General features: G+C 44.7%; 1 protein-coding gene across 1 annotated transcript; it reads left to right on the top strand.

The window, feature by feature from the left end:
* Positions 1-8,340: 8,340 nt before the first annotated feature.
* LOC133892480 (serine/threonine-protein kinase RIPK-like) lies at positions 8,341-13,302 on the top strand. Its single transcript, XM_062333290.1, has 4 exons — positions 8,341-8,996; positions 9,982-10,117; positions 11,119-11,255; positions 12,279-13,302. Exons 1-4 carry the CDS (start codon positions 8,607-8,609, stop codon positions 12,921-12,923), a joined length of 1,308 nt encoding a protein of 435 aa, XP_062189274.1. The 5' UTR covers positions 8,341-8,606; the 3' UTR covers positions 12,924-13,302.
* Positions 13,303-13,599: the final 297 nt, after the last annotated feature.

The following is a 13,599-nucleotide window of genomic DNA, read 5'->3' as shown; positions in this document are numbered from 1 at the left end:
AAATCACCGAATGCACCGTGTATACTTGGAGGATCGCTACATGATCTCACAATACTGCTACAGAGTCACTAAGTAAGAAATCAGTAAATAAGACATTATATTAGTGATAATAGTGATAGATCAAGTTGTGATCCGTCACTAATGACTACATGATTAGCGACGGGTCATCTTAAGTCAGTCATCAGTGACAGATCAAGTTGTGACTCATCACTAATAATAAAGTCATCAATGACGTGTCGTCTTAGGCCAGTTATTAGTGACGAGTCATAATTTGATCCATCACTAATGTTTCACTCATCAGTGATGGGTCGTCCTATACTAATAAATAGTGACAAATCAACTTGTAATATATCACTAATGACCAACTCCAGTCACTAATAACAATATTCACAAATATTTTTTATTTTATTTTATTTTTCTCTTATTTTTTCTCACCCCAGCAGCAGTAGAATGCGAAATTACATGGTTATGACGCGTTACTAATGACCTTTAGCAAAAAAAGGTTAAAAAGATAGAATATTCGGTTTCTATCACAACTACGTGATAGCGGAGGTAGTAAGGTGGCTACATGCGCGAGTAGGAGGTCACGGGTTCGATTTTCATGGAACGTAAACTTGAAAAAAATGTAAAAAAAAGTGTGACGTGTGAGGTATATAGGATAGACCTGCGTTGGGATGACTCGAGAAATTTTTTTTTTGACTTTTTTGTCTCCAAAAAATTTAAAAAATGTTCATCGGTCATTAGTGATGGGTCAAGATGACAACCCGTCACTAATGTTCAGTCAATAGTAATAGGTCACGGTTACGACCCGTCACTAATGACTGAACATTAGTGACGAGTCACGGTTACGACCAGTCACTAATGACCCCAATAGTGATGGGTCATCACCCGTCAGTAATGATATATCAATAGTGACGCAATAAAAGTGACGGGTATAGGATATAGTGAGCGTCCTTATCCTTCCATGCCCATTCGAACTCTCTCCATCTGGCAGACATGGCGTTGCGCATCACCACTAGCAAGAGGCCAACCCACGTCGGAGAAGCTTCTGTCTCTTTCCCTCTAGAAGAAAAGGACCTTCGATTCCCATTCCGATATTGGCATCGCATGGACAGCCGGATGGATGTGTTTGAATTCTGATAGGCATCGGTCGACGCTGACACTAGCTCGTGTCCGGTGCGTGCTGCTTAGCCTTCGAGAGAAGGAAGGCTCCAAACCGACGAGGATTTTTGGGGGGCAGTGTTAAACCTAATTGTGATCTAACCGCTATGATCTTTAGCCTTAGATGTTGAACATCCATCAAAGCGGAAGCATGAAACATACCTGAGCCTGTGAAAGCCATAATGAGTGTAGATCCCTCAGAGAAGAACCACGATAGGGTATTATACAAGTTGTTGACGCGTCGTGTAGTCCATTTGTGAAGATGTTGTCGGCTTGATGAAGTGCTCGGAGCAGATAGTGTTGTCGGTGTCCTGGTGCAGCTAGGGGCCACAGCAATGGCAGCGGTGATGACCTTCACCCCGTAGCAACACTCTTATGATCGGTTAAGGTTTTATGTGTGTGTGGGAGGCGACTAAAACTCACGTGAATCAAAATCGACTCAGGTGCCAGACCACGTTATTTTTTATAGCATCGCATGGGATGGGACCACAATCAAGTTGAAATTAGTTACACCCCCGATCAGGGCGCATAGGTGGGATGTGCTCCCCATTAGGACTCGATCTCTGGATATTCGTGATGGAGCTGGGATAAAAACCCAGCATTCTCCTCCTTGATCGTAAGACTAACATCATGAGCCCACTCTTAATGATACAACACAAGCGTACAACGGCTAATGAAATGCTATTGAAATCCAAAAACCTATAGCATAATACTCCATCTCGAAATGGATATTTGTTATGCTTAATGGGAGTTGCATTGCTTTATCGTCCTCTTATCCAAAATCATATGCTTTCTAATAACCCAATTTGGCAACATGATCACAAAAATTATGGGGTGGTAAGCCTTTGGTGAGCAGCGTCGCAAGCATTGACTCGTTGTTTATATGCTTGACACTGACAGTTTGATCCTGGATTCTATCTTTTACAATATGATACTTATTGTTGATGTGTTTAACAACACTACTTAACTTATTGTTACTCATATAAAAACTATGGATTGATTATCGTAGTATAACGTAAGTGGTCTTAAAATGTTGTCCACCACTCTTAATCCTGGGATAAAGTTCTTTAGCCATACAACCTGCATAGTAGCCTTATAACATGCTACAAACTCAACTTGTACCGTTGATAATGTCGTAAGTGCCTGTTTAGAGCTTTTCTACAAGATAGTTTCTCTGGCGAGGGTGAAGATATAACTTGTCGTGGATTTCTTACTATCCACACATATTGCAAAGTCTACATCCGAACAAGCATCAACTTTAAGGTTATTGAATTTCCTAAATATGAGCATATAGTGCTTAGTGTATTGCAAATAGCGAAGGACTTTTTTAACGACTTTTTAGTGGTCCGATCTTAGATTTGACTGATATCTCTGCCAAGCATCATGGTTATGAAAAATAAATCAAGGTGCATACATACTTGAGTATATATAATACTTCTGACAGCTGAAGCATAAGGAATCAATTTCATCTGATCAGCCTCTTATTGGTTCCTCAGACATTGGAATGTCTCAAACTGATCGCCCTTAACAATAGGAGCAGTTAAGGCAGAGCACTTATACATATTGTATTTCTTCAACACTCCATCCATTATGCCTTTGGACCTATCTCGATGAATCACAACATGATACATAATCTCGTAAGAAGCTTCACTGAGATCCTTCATATCAAAATTAGAGGAAAGATATCTCTTGATCTCAAACAACATATCCTTATTGCTGCTGACCAATAAGATATCATCTATATAAAGAACTATAATGGTTAATTTTCCCCTTTAAACTTAACATAAATGCTGTTATCAACTTCATTTTCTTTAAAGCTAAATTTTTTTATGACTTTATCGAACTTAAGATACCACTGGCAAGACGGTTGCTTTAGCTCATAAATTGATTTCTTAAGCCGACATCCCATATATTCCTTGCCAAAACACTTTCTTCCAAGTCACCACTACGGAATGTCATCTTCACGTCCATCCGATGCAACTCTAAATCATAATGAGCCATAAGCGCCATAATAATTCTACAGAAATGCTTAGTTGATACAAGAGAGAAAGTTTCATTATAGTAAATCTCTTGTCTTTGTGAGTAGCCTTGCTTTGAACTTTTCAATGTTTCCCTTAGAGTCATGCTTTGTTTTGTATACACATTTACAACCTTTTGTTTTGGCTTCGTCGAGAATTTCTACTAGATCTCACCATCTTTATCGCTTATAGACTTTAATTCATCCTTCATGGCATTAAGCCACTCAGGCGAATGCTCTTTATACAAGTTGGGATCTTCTAGGACTGCTGAGGCTCATCGTTATGTGCTTCATAGTATGATCCGGCAGTTATAATCTTTTTAGATGTGCAAAAATACTCTACCGCGAACTCTTCAGCATGGGAATTTGTCTTAAGATAGACACTCCATAACAAAATGTTCGAGGTAGAGTATTTTATACCTAAATCTAAAATGGAAATAGATTTTATGAAGCTATTGTACCAAGAGCTCTTCAGACGTTTTCACATCAAAGAGCTCCTGATATAGTAGCTCTGACCCATCCGTTATATATCTTGCGCGCTCTTCGGAAGTTCTGACTAAATTTACTATTTGAGAGTGACAATAATCAGTCTAAACAAATGGCAAAAGCACAATCTTTAACACGCAAACTTAGCTTGAAGCGATCGTGCTTTTTGTCATTCCTTTGGATCTATCTATTACCACAACGACTTCATATAGCATTCACGCAATAGAGATGTGGAGAGAGGAGATGCGGAGACGGAGAAGGCACGCGGTAGCGTGTTGGCTCGGGAGAAGGCAGGCTTGATGAACGTACGCAAGGTGGCTACATGCTCGGAGGACCGTGAGAGGAGATGAAGAGATGGTGAGAGGAGACCACGGGGAAAGGAATGAGGAGATAGGGAAGGCGCACGTTGGCTCAGGAGATGGCAGGCACGACAGATGTTGACCTCGACGAATGGTGGCTACGACAAGGAACTCGTGTGAGTGGTGTTGAAGTTGGGTATGAGGGGTAGAGACGGCCACAATGGAAACGGCCAGTGACCACCACTCCACTTCGACTGTCACTACCCCTCGAGAATGGCTTCTAGGAGAATGAGAAATAAGAGATGGGTGCAGCGGAGGGAGACGGGTTCAATTTATAGAAAAAAATATCACTGCTAGTTAGGAATACGAACCGATAGTCAAATAATTAACACCGTCAGTTCGTCATCCTCAATTATTGCTCCGTCGGTATAGCTTATGAACCAGCAATGATAAATATTATCATTGCCAGTTTGTAATACGAACCAACATAGATAAACGTTATCATTGCTGATTATTAAAGGCATGTCTTTTTAAGAACCGATAATGATAAATATTTATCACTGCCGGTTTGCAATACGAATCGGTTGAGATAAATATTATCACTGTCGGTTATTAAAGGCATATATTTTTATGCACATCTTTTTGAGAACCGACAATGATAATTTGAACATTGCTACTGGTTTTTACTGGCACGACTTTTTTTGCACACCTGGAGATTAAGAACCAACAGTGAAGAGGGGGCGCGGATAACCCTTTTCAGTAGTAATGATCGCGATCAAGTTGCTAATGATCAACTTCTTCTTCTAAGTGTTGTAATTGATCTTCAATGGAGCAAACTCACGAGAAAGAGAGTTCATAGTGAAATGGACAAGAAAATCCTTAGAGATCTCTATGCCCATACCCTTGAGCTTGCTAGCCATATCAGTCATCATCATTATGTGCTCTCAGATGCTGCCAGACCCATCATACTTAATAGTCAAGAGCCTCTGAATGAGCGTACTCGCATAAACCTTAGAGGTGCATTTGAATTGCTCTTCCACGGACGCTAGGTACTTCTTAGCATTATCAAAGTCGGGGATTGCTCCTCTTATCCCAACTGAGATAAAGCTCTTCATAATCAATAAGGACACGGTTGGACCACTTCAACTTTTCATCATCCACCTCATAAGTTTTCTTAAGTTCATCATAATTATCCACACCAATGGCGGGAGCAGTTGGAGAGTCAACCCTGAGTGTATAGTTCAGGTCTAGAAAACCAAGTACAATAGTTACTTTTTCTTTCCAAGAAGGGAAATTGTTTCTCGTAAGCTGCTCGATGTTGTCAATTGTGGCGGCAACAATCGAAGCGTTAACAACTGAAGAAAGAATTTTGGGCCAGATTAGAAATTTATCATGAAATGATATTTGCACGAGATTAACCATACATTGGTCTGATTAATAACATGCAAAATTCAATTTCAATCTGTTTCAATGTTGGGCAGAAAATAAAAAAGAATTTAATAAATACATAAATGGCATATAATTACAATCAAATTTGGTCAGAAAGTAATTATAGACCTACATAAATTAATTGTAAAATTTAGTGCATGATCGTAAACAACGTTGGTTAGTATGCAACCACAACCAAAAATAGCATCAAAATTCTCTAGATAAATCTTACTATTGGTTCTAATTTATCCAGAGAAATAATCTTAACTTTTGGTACATTAACATAATTTAATTTGAGCTATAATCATTAAGAATTCCAGTGCATAAATGAAAAAATCATTAGAAATTCCTAGAAAAGAATAAAGCCCAAAACATTAAAATGTTGACCAGGCCAAAATAGCCCAACCGACCGAAACAGTGCATGGCCCAAGCGCACGCGTGAGCCCACACATGGCCCATCAGCACGGGGTGCGACCTAGAAGTGTCGTTGGTCCATCTTCATGTGCGCCGGCCTGAGACCACAAGCCCAATGCGTCGCGCCTGCTCAATCCAGATCGACGATGTGCCACCATTTTCGTTGGATCAAAACTGTGGTCGCCCAAAAAACCCTAACCCTAAAAAACATTCTCTTGTCTTCTCCACTGAGCACAGCGACGGCTGGCGGCGTTAGGGCTTCGTCGGTGTAGCACCGTCGGCGTGAAATAAAGAAGGGCGCAACCGTGAGAGCATACGTGCGACGAAATGTTGTGCGCGGCCCCGTTGGTGGATCTGCGATGGTGCTTGTCGCACACAGCGAAAAGGAGGACTGCACCCACAAGGAGACAATGAACGCGCAGAAGATGGCGACGCCATCACGGAGGCACAGGATGCGTGAGAGATCCTTGAGTGACACGGGCCTCAGGAATCGAACATGCCAAAGAAGCAACTATCCAGGAGCTCCGATGGCCGCAAATCGACAAAAACGTAACCATGCCTCCTCCTCATGCCATTTAGGGTTTCCATTTTGGGGATATTAGGTTCTAGGGTTAGGGATTTGGTGATTTTTTCGTTAGGGTTTTGGGTAGTCCCCAAAATTGGGCCTTAGGGTTTCGAGATTTGGAGGGAATTTGAGTGAAACTTCTCGGTTCTATCAAAATTCAATTAATTCCCCTCCTTCTTAATGCTACCTGAGCCCAATTCTATCTCATCTGAGCCAAGAACTTCCACAATCTGAGACCAAAGAGCCCATAAACACACTTACTTACATAAACATCTAATTCATGATCATAAACACACAAACATTCACTAATTGCATTAATTCGAACCCAAATTGAACATATAGGTCACTAATCATGAAGATAAACATAAAATTGATCTAATTTATGGATCATTAGCACTAAGATGATGCTAATTAGGGCTAAAATACATTAATCTGAAGCTAATTCGCCAAAATCCTATACTAACAATGCTAATGCATGGACAATTAAGGCTCAACTAACATTAATCTCCACTTATATGCGCAAACATGACTAAAACATGATCAAACATGCCTTATTCATGAACATGTGCGCATAAAAACATCATAATTTCACTAATCCGAGTTGTGTGACATTAATCATGAGCATTAAGCGTAATCCAAAACAAAATTGGAATTAATTATGTCTAATCAACATCAATTCATACTAATCGGCTTCAACTGAGGGCAACATGGGCTCAATTGGATTCAACACTAGGACTATAGGCTTTGATGCCAAATGTTAAACCTAATTGTGATCTAATTGCCATGATATTTAGCCTTAGATGTTGAACACCCGTCAAAGCGGAAGCGTGAAACATACATGAGCCCGTGAAAGCTATAATGCATGTAGATCCCTCGGAGAATAACCATGACAGGGTATTGTATGAGTTGTTGACACATTATGCAGTCCGATGGTGAAGATTTGGTCGCTGGCTTGATGAAGTGCTCGGAGTAGACGATGTTGCTAGCATCCTGGTGCTGCTAGGGACGACGACGATGGCAGCGGTGGCAGCCTTCACCCCGTACCCGTAGCGACGCTCTTATGATCGGTTAGGGTTTTATATGTGTATGGGAGGCAGCTAAAACTCATATGAATCGATTGACTCAAGTGCCGAATCCATTCTGTTTTTATAGCATCGCATGGGATATGACTGCAACCAAGTTGAAGTTGGTTACGCCCCCGATCAGGGCGCATAGGTGGGATGTGCTCCCCTTTAGGACTCGGTCTCTGGATACTTGTGATGGAGCCGAGACCAAAACACCAATAGCCAGGACGAGGAGCAGAAGCAATGCGATGCCGAACCAAGTTTCGGTGAGAAATAGAGGAGCAGAAGCGATGCGAGGCTGACCTTTTTTCTCTCTGGTAAGGTAGACATGTACAGTCAGTGGTAGCTAATATATTTATAGAGCATGCCCTTTTCGGTGCAGCCACACTTTTTCTCAAAGCGGGCTTGCAAGTTGAGTGCCTTTTGGAGGAGTCGGTGCATCGATGTGTCTGGAACGCATTTGTTCACGTATGTGGATGTCGTCTCATGTGCAATGCATCAACCAAAACACGGCTGGTTCTAAGTAAAGCCCCGATGCATACATAACCTGTATCACATTCACATGTTACGAAACAGAGGCCGTTCTGTTTCTGAAATATGCTTCTTTTAAAAAAAAAACTAGCAAGATGGCTAGCCTCATTGTAATATTTTATTATGATATTCTTTTATTAATTATATTTTACATGTACTTTTTATTTAGGTATTTTATTTTTATAATAATTTGTTTTTTTCTAAGACTATATTTGATATGGATCTTCTTTTTCCTATTCTAACCTCAATTTCAATTATTATTATTATTATTTGAACTCTTTGTTTCTATATTTTGCTTTCTAAACCGTATGAAAATGAAACTTCTATTTTTTATAATTTTTAATTTCAAATATAGCTATTATACACGGAACACCAATACACGGTCCCGAAAACCAAGCTCTCCCCGTGAGACAGGGCCGAGCCGCAGGGTGGCGCTCGCGCCTATATATCTACTTCGCCCGCGCGACCTTGCCACACACAACCCCACCACACCTCGGCGAGCTCCTCCCCTCGCGACCCGCGCAAACGCACCGTGAAAACCCAGCGTTTTCACGAGCTTTTCTTCCTTTTCCCTCGCGGCCGCGCGTACGTCCGTGCTCCCCAGCGTCGCGTTCTGTAGCCGCGCGCCCGGCCGGCGATCGATGAGGTCGAAGAAGAAGACGGCGTCGGCGTGGAGGTCCCTGCTGGGCGGGTGCCTCGGAGGCAGCGGCGGGGCCGGGGAGAGGCAGCAGAGGAAGGTGCGGCCGAGCGGGGGCGGGCAGCTGCGGCGGCTGTCGTTCACGGACCTGAGCGGCGCGGCGGACCAGGACCTGTCGGTCTCGCTGGTGGGCTCCAACCTGCACGTGTTCAGCGTCTCCGAGCTGCGCGCGGCGACACGCGGGTTCGTCTCCGGCAACTTCCTGGGCGAGGGCGGGTTCGGGCCCGTCTACAAGGGCTTCGTCGACGACGGCGTCAAGAAGGGGCTCAGGCCGCAGGCCATCGCCGTCAAGCTCTGGGACCCCGAGGGCGCCCAGGGGCACAAGGAGTGGCTGGTACGATCGTCCTCCTCCTCTCCTTTCTAATCACTGCACGTTTTAATCACTCTGTGTACGTTGCAATAGTACTCCATCAACATCTTCTAAACTCTAGTACTGCTCCTTCTAGATCGATGGCATATCTTTCCTGGAATAGTAATCTCGGAAAATTAAAACTTTTCTCGATCTGAAAGCTTTCTTGCAGTAAAAGGGTGAGCTTGTGGTTAACCGAAGCTAGCCAGTCAGTTGCCTTACAAGGATCACTAAACCCAATTCTTATGGCAAGCTAGTTAGTTCCTGACACGACACCTGTGCAACCTTGAGTTGAGTAGAATTTTAAAAAAACGATATTAATTTAATTGAAAATTGCAAAAATATTATAAATTTTCGAAACATTATAACAATAGTACCCTGTTAGCAAATCAATTGCCGGCGGATGGCCTGTCAACAGGCACCTATCGATAATTTATTTTTCCATATGTGCTTTATGCATGACAAGCTTCCCTCCTGTGACTCACCACATGTCCGCAGGCCCATACAAAAAGTCATATCTGAAAGGTAGCTACCAGTCGCTTGGCTTGGCTTGGCTTGGCTTCGTCGAAGATTTCATCAGCCCAATTTTTTAGGATGCATGCACAACATATTAATTCCTAGGAAATCGATGTCTTTTTTCCGAACAATTCTAGGAAATCAATACTAGTTCAACATATTGATTTTCATCTGTCCCTGGGACAAAATTATCGCCGCATGTAACGACGTGATTGGCCACGCGAGTACTGAAAGAAACATCTCGGCGCGTGTGGAGATGACGACGTGTGCGGCGAAAGCCAACTCCAAGGGGCGGGTGGTTGAGCGATCGTGACGGTTCGGGGTTCCGGCAGCCGGCAGCCGGCAGCCGGGCAAGTTGGATGGCCCAACGCTACCGCGCGCGTACGGCGGCGGCTCCGGTCATGGGGGAAATGGATGTGACACGCTGATCCCGACGTGGTTTTCTTGGGCGCAGGCGGAGGTGATCTTCCTGGGGCAGCTGCGGCACCCCAACCTGGTGAAGCTGGTCGGCTACTGCTGCGAGGACGAGCACCGCCTCCTCGTCTACGAGTACATGGAGCACGGCAGCCTCGAGAACCACCTCTTCAAAAGTGAGTGCACCTTCCTCATGGATGTTTACCGAGTTGCTATTGCTAATTTGGACGACCAATTGAAGCCAGAATGCTGCAGTGATGCTGCTAGTGTGGCTGACCATTCCTCATGAATGTTGACTTGGCACGGCCCGAGAGAAAAATTAGGCTACTACATAACCATTAGGATCACAAATTTAGGGGAATTATTGATAAAAAAAAAACAAAGTGCATTTCAAGTTGGTGACTGCGGAAAATTTCAAAATGTTTTAGTATGCATGGTGGGCAAGATTTCGTTGAGCCACCTTCCAAGCTTCCGAGTTCGACCTGACCAAACTAGATTTGGCTGACCTCTGAATGCAAGAGCATGGCATTGTTATTTCTTCAGCAAGGATACTGTTATTATTATATTAGCCAAATATGGAACTGAGCGTTCGTACTTGCATAAGAAACTGGCTTAGAGATCACAGGTCAGAAGCTAGTGAAGTCACTTATAGTTGATAGATCAATGTCGATCAATATATTATGCTGCGTCTGCATCTTCCTTGCCTCACTGATTGATCTGTTCTTGGTCATAAGGAAATCGCCTAACGCATTGACCAGGGACGGAGCCAGGGAGGGGCAAGCAGGAGCCCTGGCCCCCCTATGGCTGATGATTTTTTCTATATAACATAATTTTTTTATGTATAATAATAAAATTCCTCTATTTGGTATTCCTAATACTCAATTCATTCTAATTGGTTCCTCCTTTGATTTTTTTCTAGCTCCGTCCCTAGCGTTGACTCAAGATGTAGATCTCCACGATAGTAGTAGTATACATTTGTAGATAACTTTGCTGAAAAGGAATACATATCCTGCAGTGGCTATATGGCTAACAACTCCAATTATTCTTTTTCGTGAATGTTTGCTGCAAAAGTCTAATAATCTCATCATCCTGTCAGAACAATAAACGTTTATTCATGAATAATGTAATTTGAGATCACACTGTAAAGATCCTACTGAATTTTCTGTGATGTCTTCAGAGATCCCTGCCGTGTTGCCGTGGTCAACCCGACTAAACATTGCGGTAGGCGCCGCGAAGGGTTTGGCGTTCCTCCACGACGCAGAGAAGCCGGTGATCTACCGTGACTTCAAGGCCTCCAACATCTTGCTCGACTCGGTGAGTGGTTTCGCCAATTTTGCCAGGTCATCTTATTGAGCACTTTACAGTAGAATGACGACAGGTTCATCGACTTTTCCGATGCGGTTTTCTGGAACTTTTACCTGACATGTAGGTTGTGCGATTTATGGATGATTACACTAGCCAATCGTTTCCAGTTAGAAAGAGTTCTATAGCATTTCATTTTAGGCGACACCGAAAGCAACCAAGAAAAATTATGTAGAGAAAAACAAAAGGTAAAAGGAAAACATAGTACTGTGGGCTAGTGGTAAACGGTTTGGGCTGGTCCAGAGCCCATTAAAAATGCTCGGCTACAAAGCGGGGTCCTCAATGTGGGCTGGAATAGGCCCAACTTAAGTTTCGCTTCGAATAGGGTAGGACTACAAGGCCAACCACGAGGAGGCTAAATCACGGGAATATTATACGTGGCATAGGGGGCTTGTTAGCCCTGTTCGCACAGCCCTCTCTGCAGCCGCGTCTCCGTCATCCTTGAGCTTGCCGGTGAACTAGCGTTAGGGTTTTAGAGTTGTCAGGGTTATTGTTCAGAGATTGGTTGACCTTTGAGCTTAAAAGGAGGCTCTTGAATGGTGGTCGACCGATGGTGGTAGCGGGCGGTGGGCGAGGCGATGAAGCTGTGGGGTGCCACCAACTGTTGATGGTGGAGGATAGTCGGTGAGTGGTGTTAGCGGCGAGAGAGTTAAGGAAACACCCTGGTGAAGCTGAGTTAGTGCGGTGGCGATCGGTGGGCATGAATCCATCGCTAGAGACGAGGAGGAGCGTAGGGCGGGGATGAGCATGACGAGTAACGCTCGTCGGAGTTGAGGGAGAAGGAGAAGGTCAGGTGGGAGCCCAGGGCGGGGACGAGCACGACGAGAAAAGCTCATTGAAATTGAGGGAGAAGGAGAGGTGGGGGTGGGGACTCCCGGAGGGGCTCGTCAGCGGTGTGAGTGGACTCACTGTGCAAACCCTAAGCAATGTATAATATGCCCCGCTAAATCACTAACCGCTTCTCTCCATCCCCAGGACTACAAGGCCAAGCTCTCGGACTTTGGGCTCGCCAAGGACGGCCCGGAGGGTGATGACACCCACGTCTCCACCCGCGTCATGGGCACGCATGGCTACGCCGCGCCGGAGTACATCATGACGGGCCACCTCACCGCGAAGAGCGACGTGTATAGCTTCGGCGTCGTGCTCCTCGAGATCCTGACGGGCCGGCGGTCGGTGGACAAGACGAGGCCCAACAGGGAGCAGAACCTGGTGGAGTACGCGCGGCCGTGCCTGAAGGACCCGCTCAAGCTCGCCCGGATCATGGACCCGGCCCTGGAGGGCCAGTACTCGGCGCGGGCGGCGCACAAGGCGGCCCTGGTCGCGTACCAGTGCCTCAGCACCAGCCCCAAGAACCGGCCGGACATGTCCGCCGTCGTGGAGGCTCTGGAGCCGCTCCTCGGCGTCACGGACGACGTGCCTGTGGCGCCCGTAGGGCTCGTGGGGCCTGTGGTGCTCTACGTGGCGGCAACGGAGGCGGCGGAGGAGAAGAAGGAGCGGGCTCCGAGGAAGGACAACCGCCGGCGCAGGCCCATGTCGCCGAAGGTGAGCCCCAGGAAGCGTGGCGCGGCCAAGAACGAGGAGTTCTGGGTGTGGCATCCGCCGGCCGAGGAGAAGGCGTGACACTGTCAAGTGTCAATGTGCCTGCGTGCCAGCGACTCAGCGTGAGTGCTTGTGCGTACATACGAGACAGTGAAGTGATATTGGTTAGGATTGCACGCATCCCTGTAATTATCTCCTTCGGCTTTCTTCGTTTCTTCCCGGTCTGTTGTTACAGTGAGATGCAGAGTTCAGGTAAAAAGAAAAAACAGAGAGATGCAGAGTGTGGCTCACAAAAAGAGCTATTTAATATTGGAAGCTTTGTTTTCTCTACTCTCGTATGCTTGTCTTCAGATGAAGCAACAATGATAAGTGTACAGAAACACGTATGTACAGGCCATGGACATGTGACAAAGGGGTATAAACCTTGAGGAGCGATTGCCGTCCTTGTCTTGAGGAGTAATTTGTTAACCAACAAAATTGTACAAAATGAAACTCTGTTCTGACCATTTGGCATCATTTGAATGTTGATTGGAGCACATGAATTTGCAGAAGTTTCATAAGAAATAGTTCTGTTATAAAACATGCGCTGAATTCTAAACAATTTAAGTCCTAATCCCCTTTTCTAAATGAAGAACTTTCAGCTATCTTGTAGTTATCCGGATGACGTCCTGCAGCTCTCGAGTCTTGGCTTAGCATTTCATAACAGGCCCTGCTTTATAGTTTACTGTGGATCGCTGAAATCAGCGAGCAGGAACGA

Source organism: Phragmites australis, chromosome 15, assembly GCF_958298935.1.
Source record: "Phragmites australis chromosome 15, lpPhrAust1.1, whole genome shotgun sequence".
Lineage (NCBI taxonomy): Eukaryota > Viridiplantae > Streptophyta > Magnoliopsida > Poales > Poaceae > Phragmites > Phragmites australis.
This window is presented reverse-complemented; position numbering and strand designations above follow the sequence as displayed.

What these genes read in the sequence shown, in the direction of transcription:
- LOC133892480 (XM_062333290.1), top strand. Translation starts at nt 8,607, where the DNA reads ATGAGGTCGAAGAAGAAGACGGCGTCGGCGTGGAGGTCCCTGCTGGGC. An exon ending in AGGGGCACAAGGAGTGGCTG is followed by an intron (nt 8,997 to 9,981) that starts GTACGATCGTCC and finishes TCTTGGGCGCAG; the next exon opens with GCGGAGGTGATCTTCCTGGG. An exon ending in CCAACATCTTGCTCGACTCG is followed by an intron (nt 11,256 to 12,278) that starts GTGAGTGGTTTC and finishes CTCCATCCCCAG; the next exon opens with GACTACAAGGCCAAGCTCTC.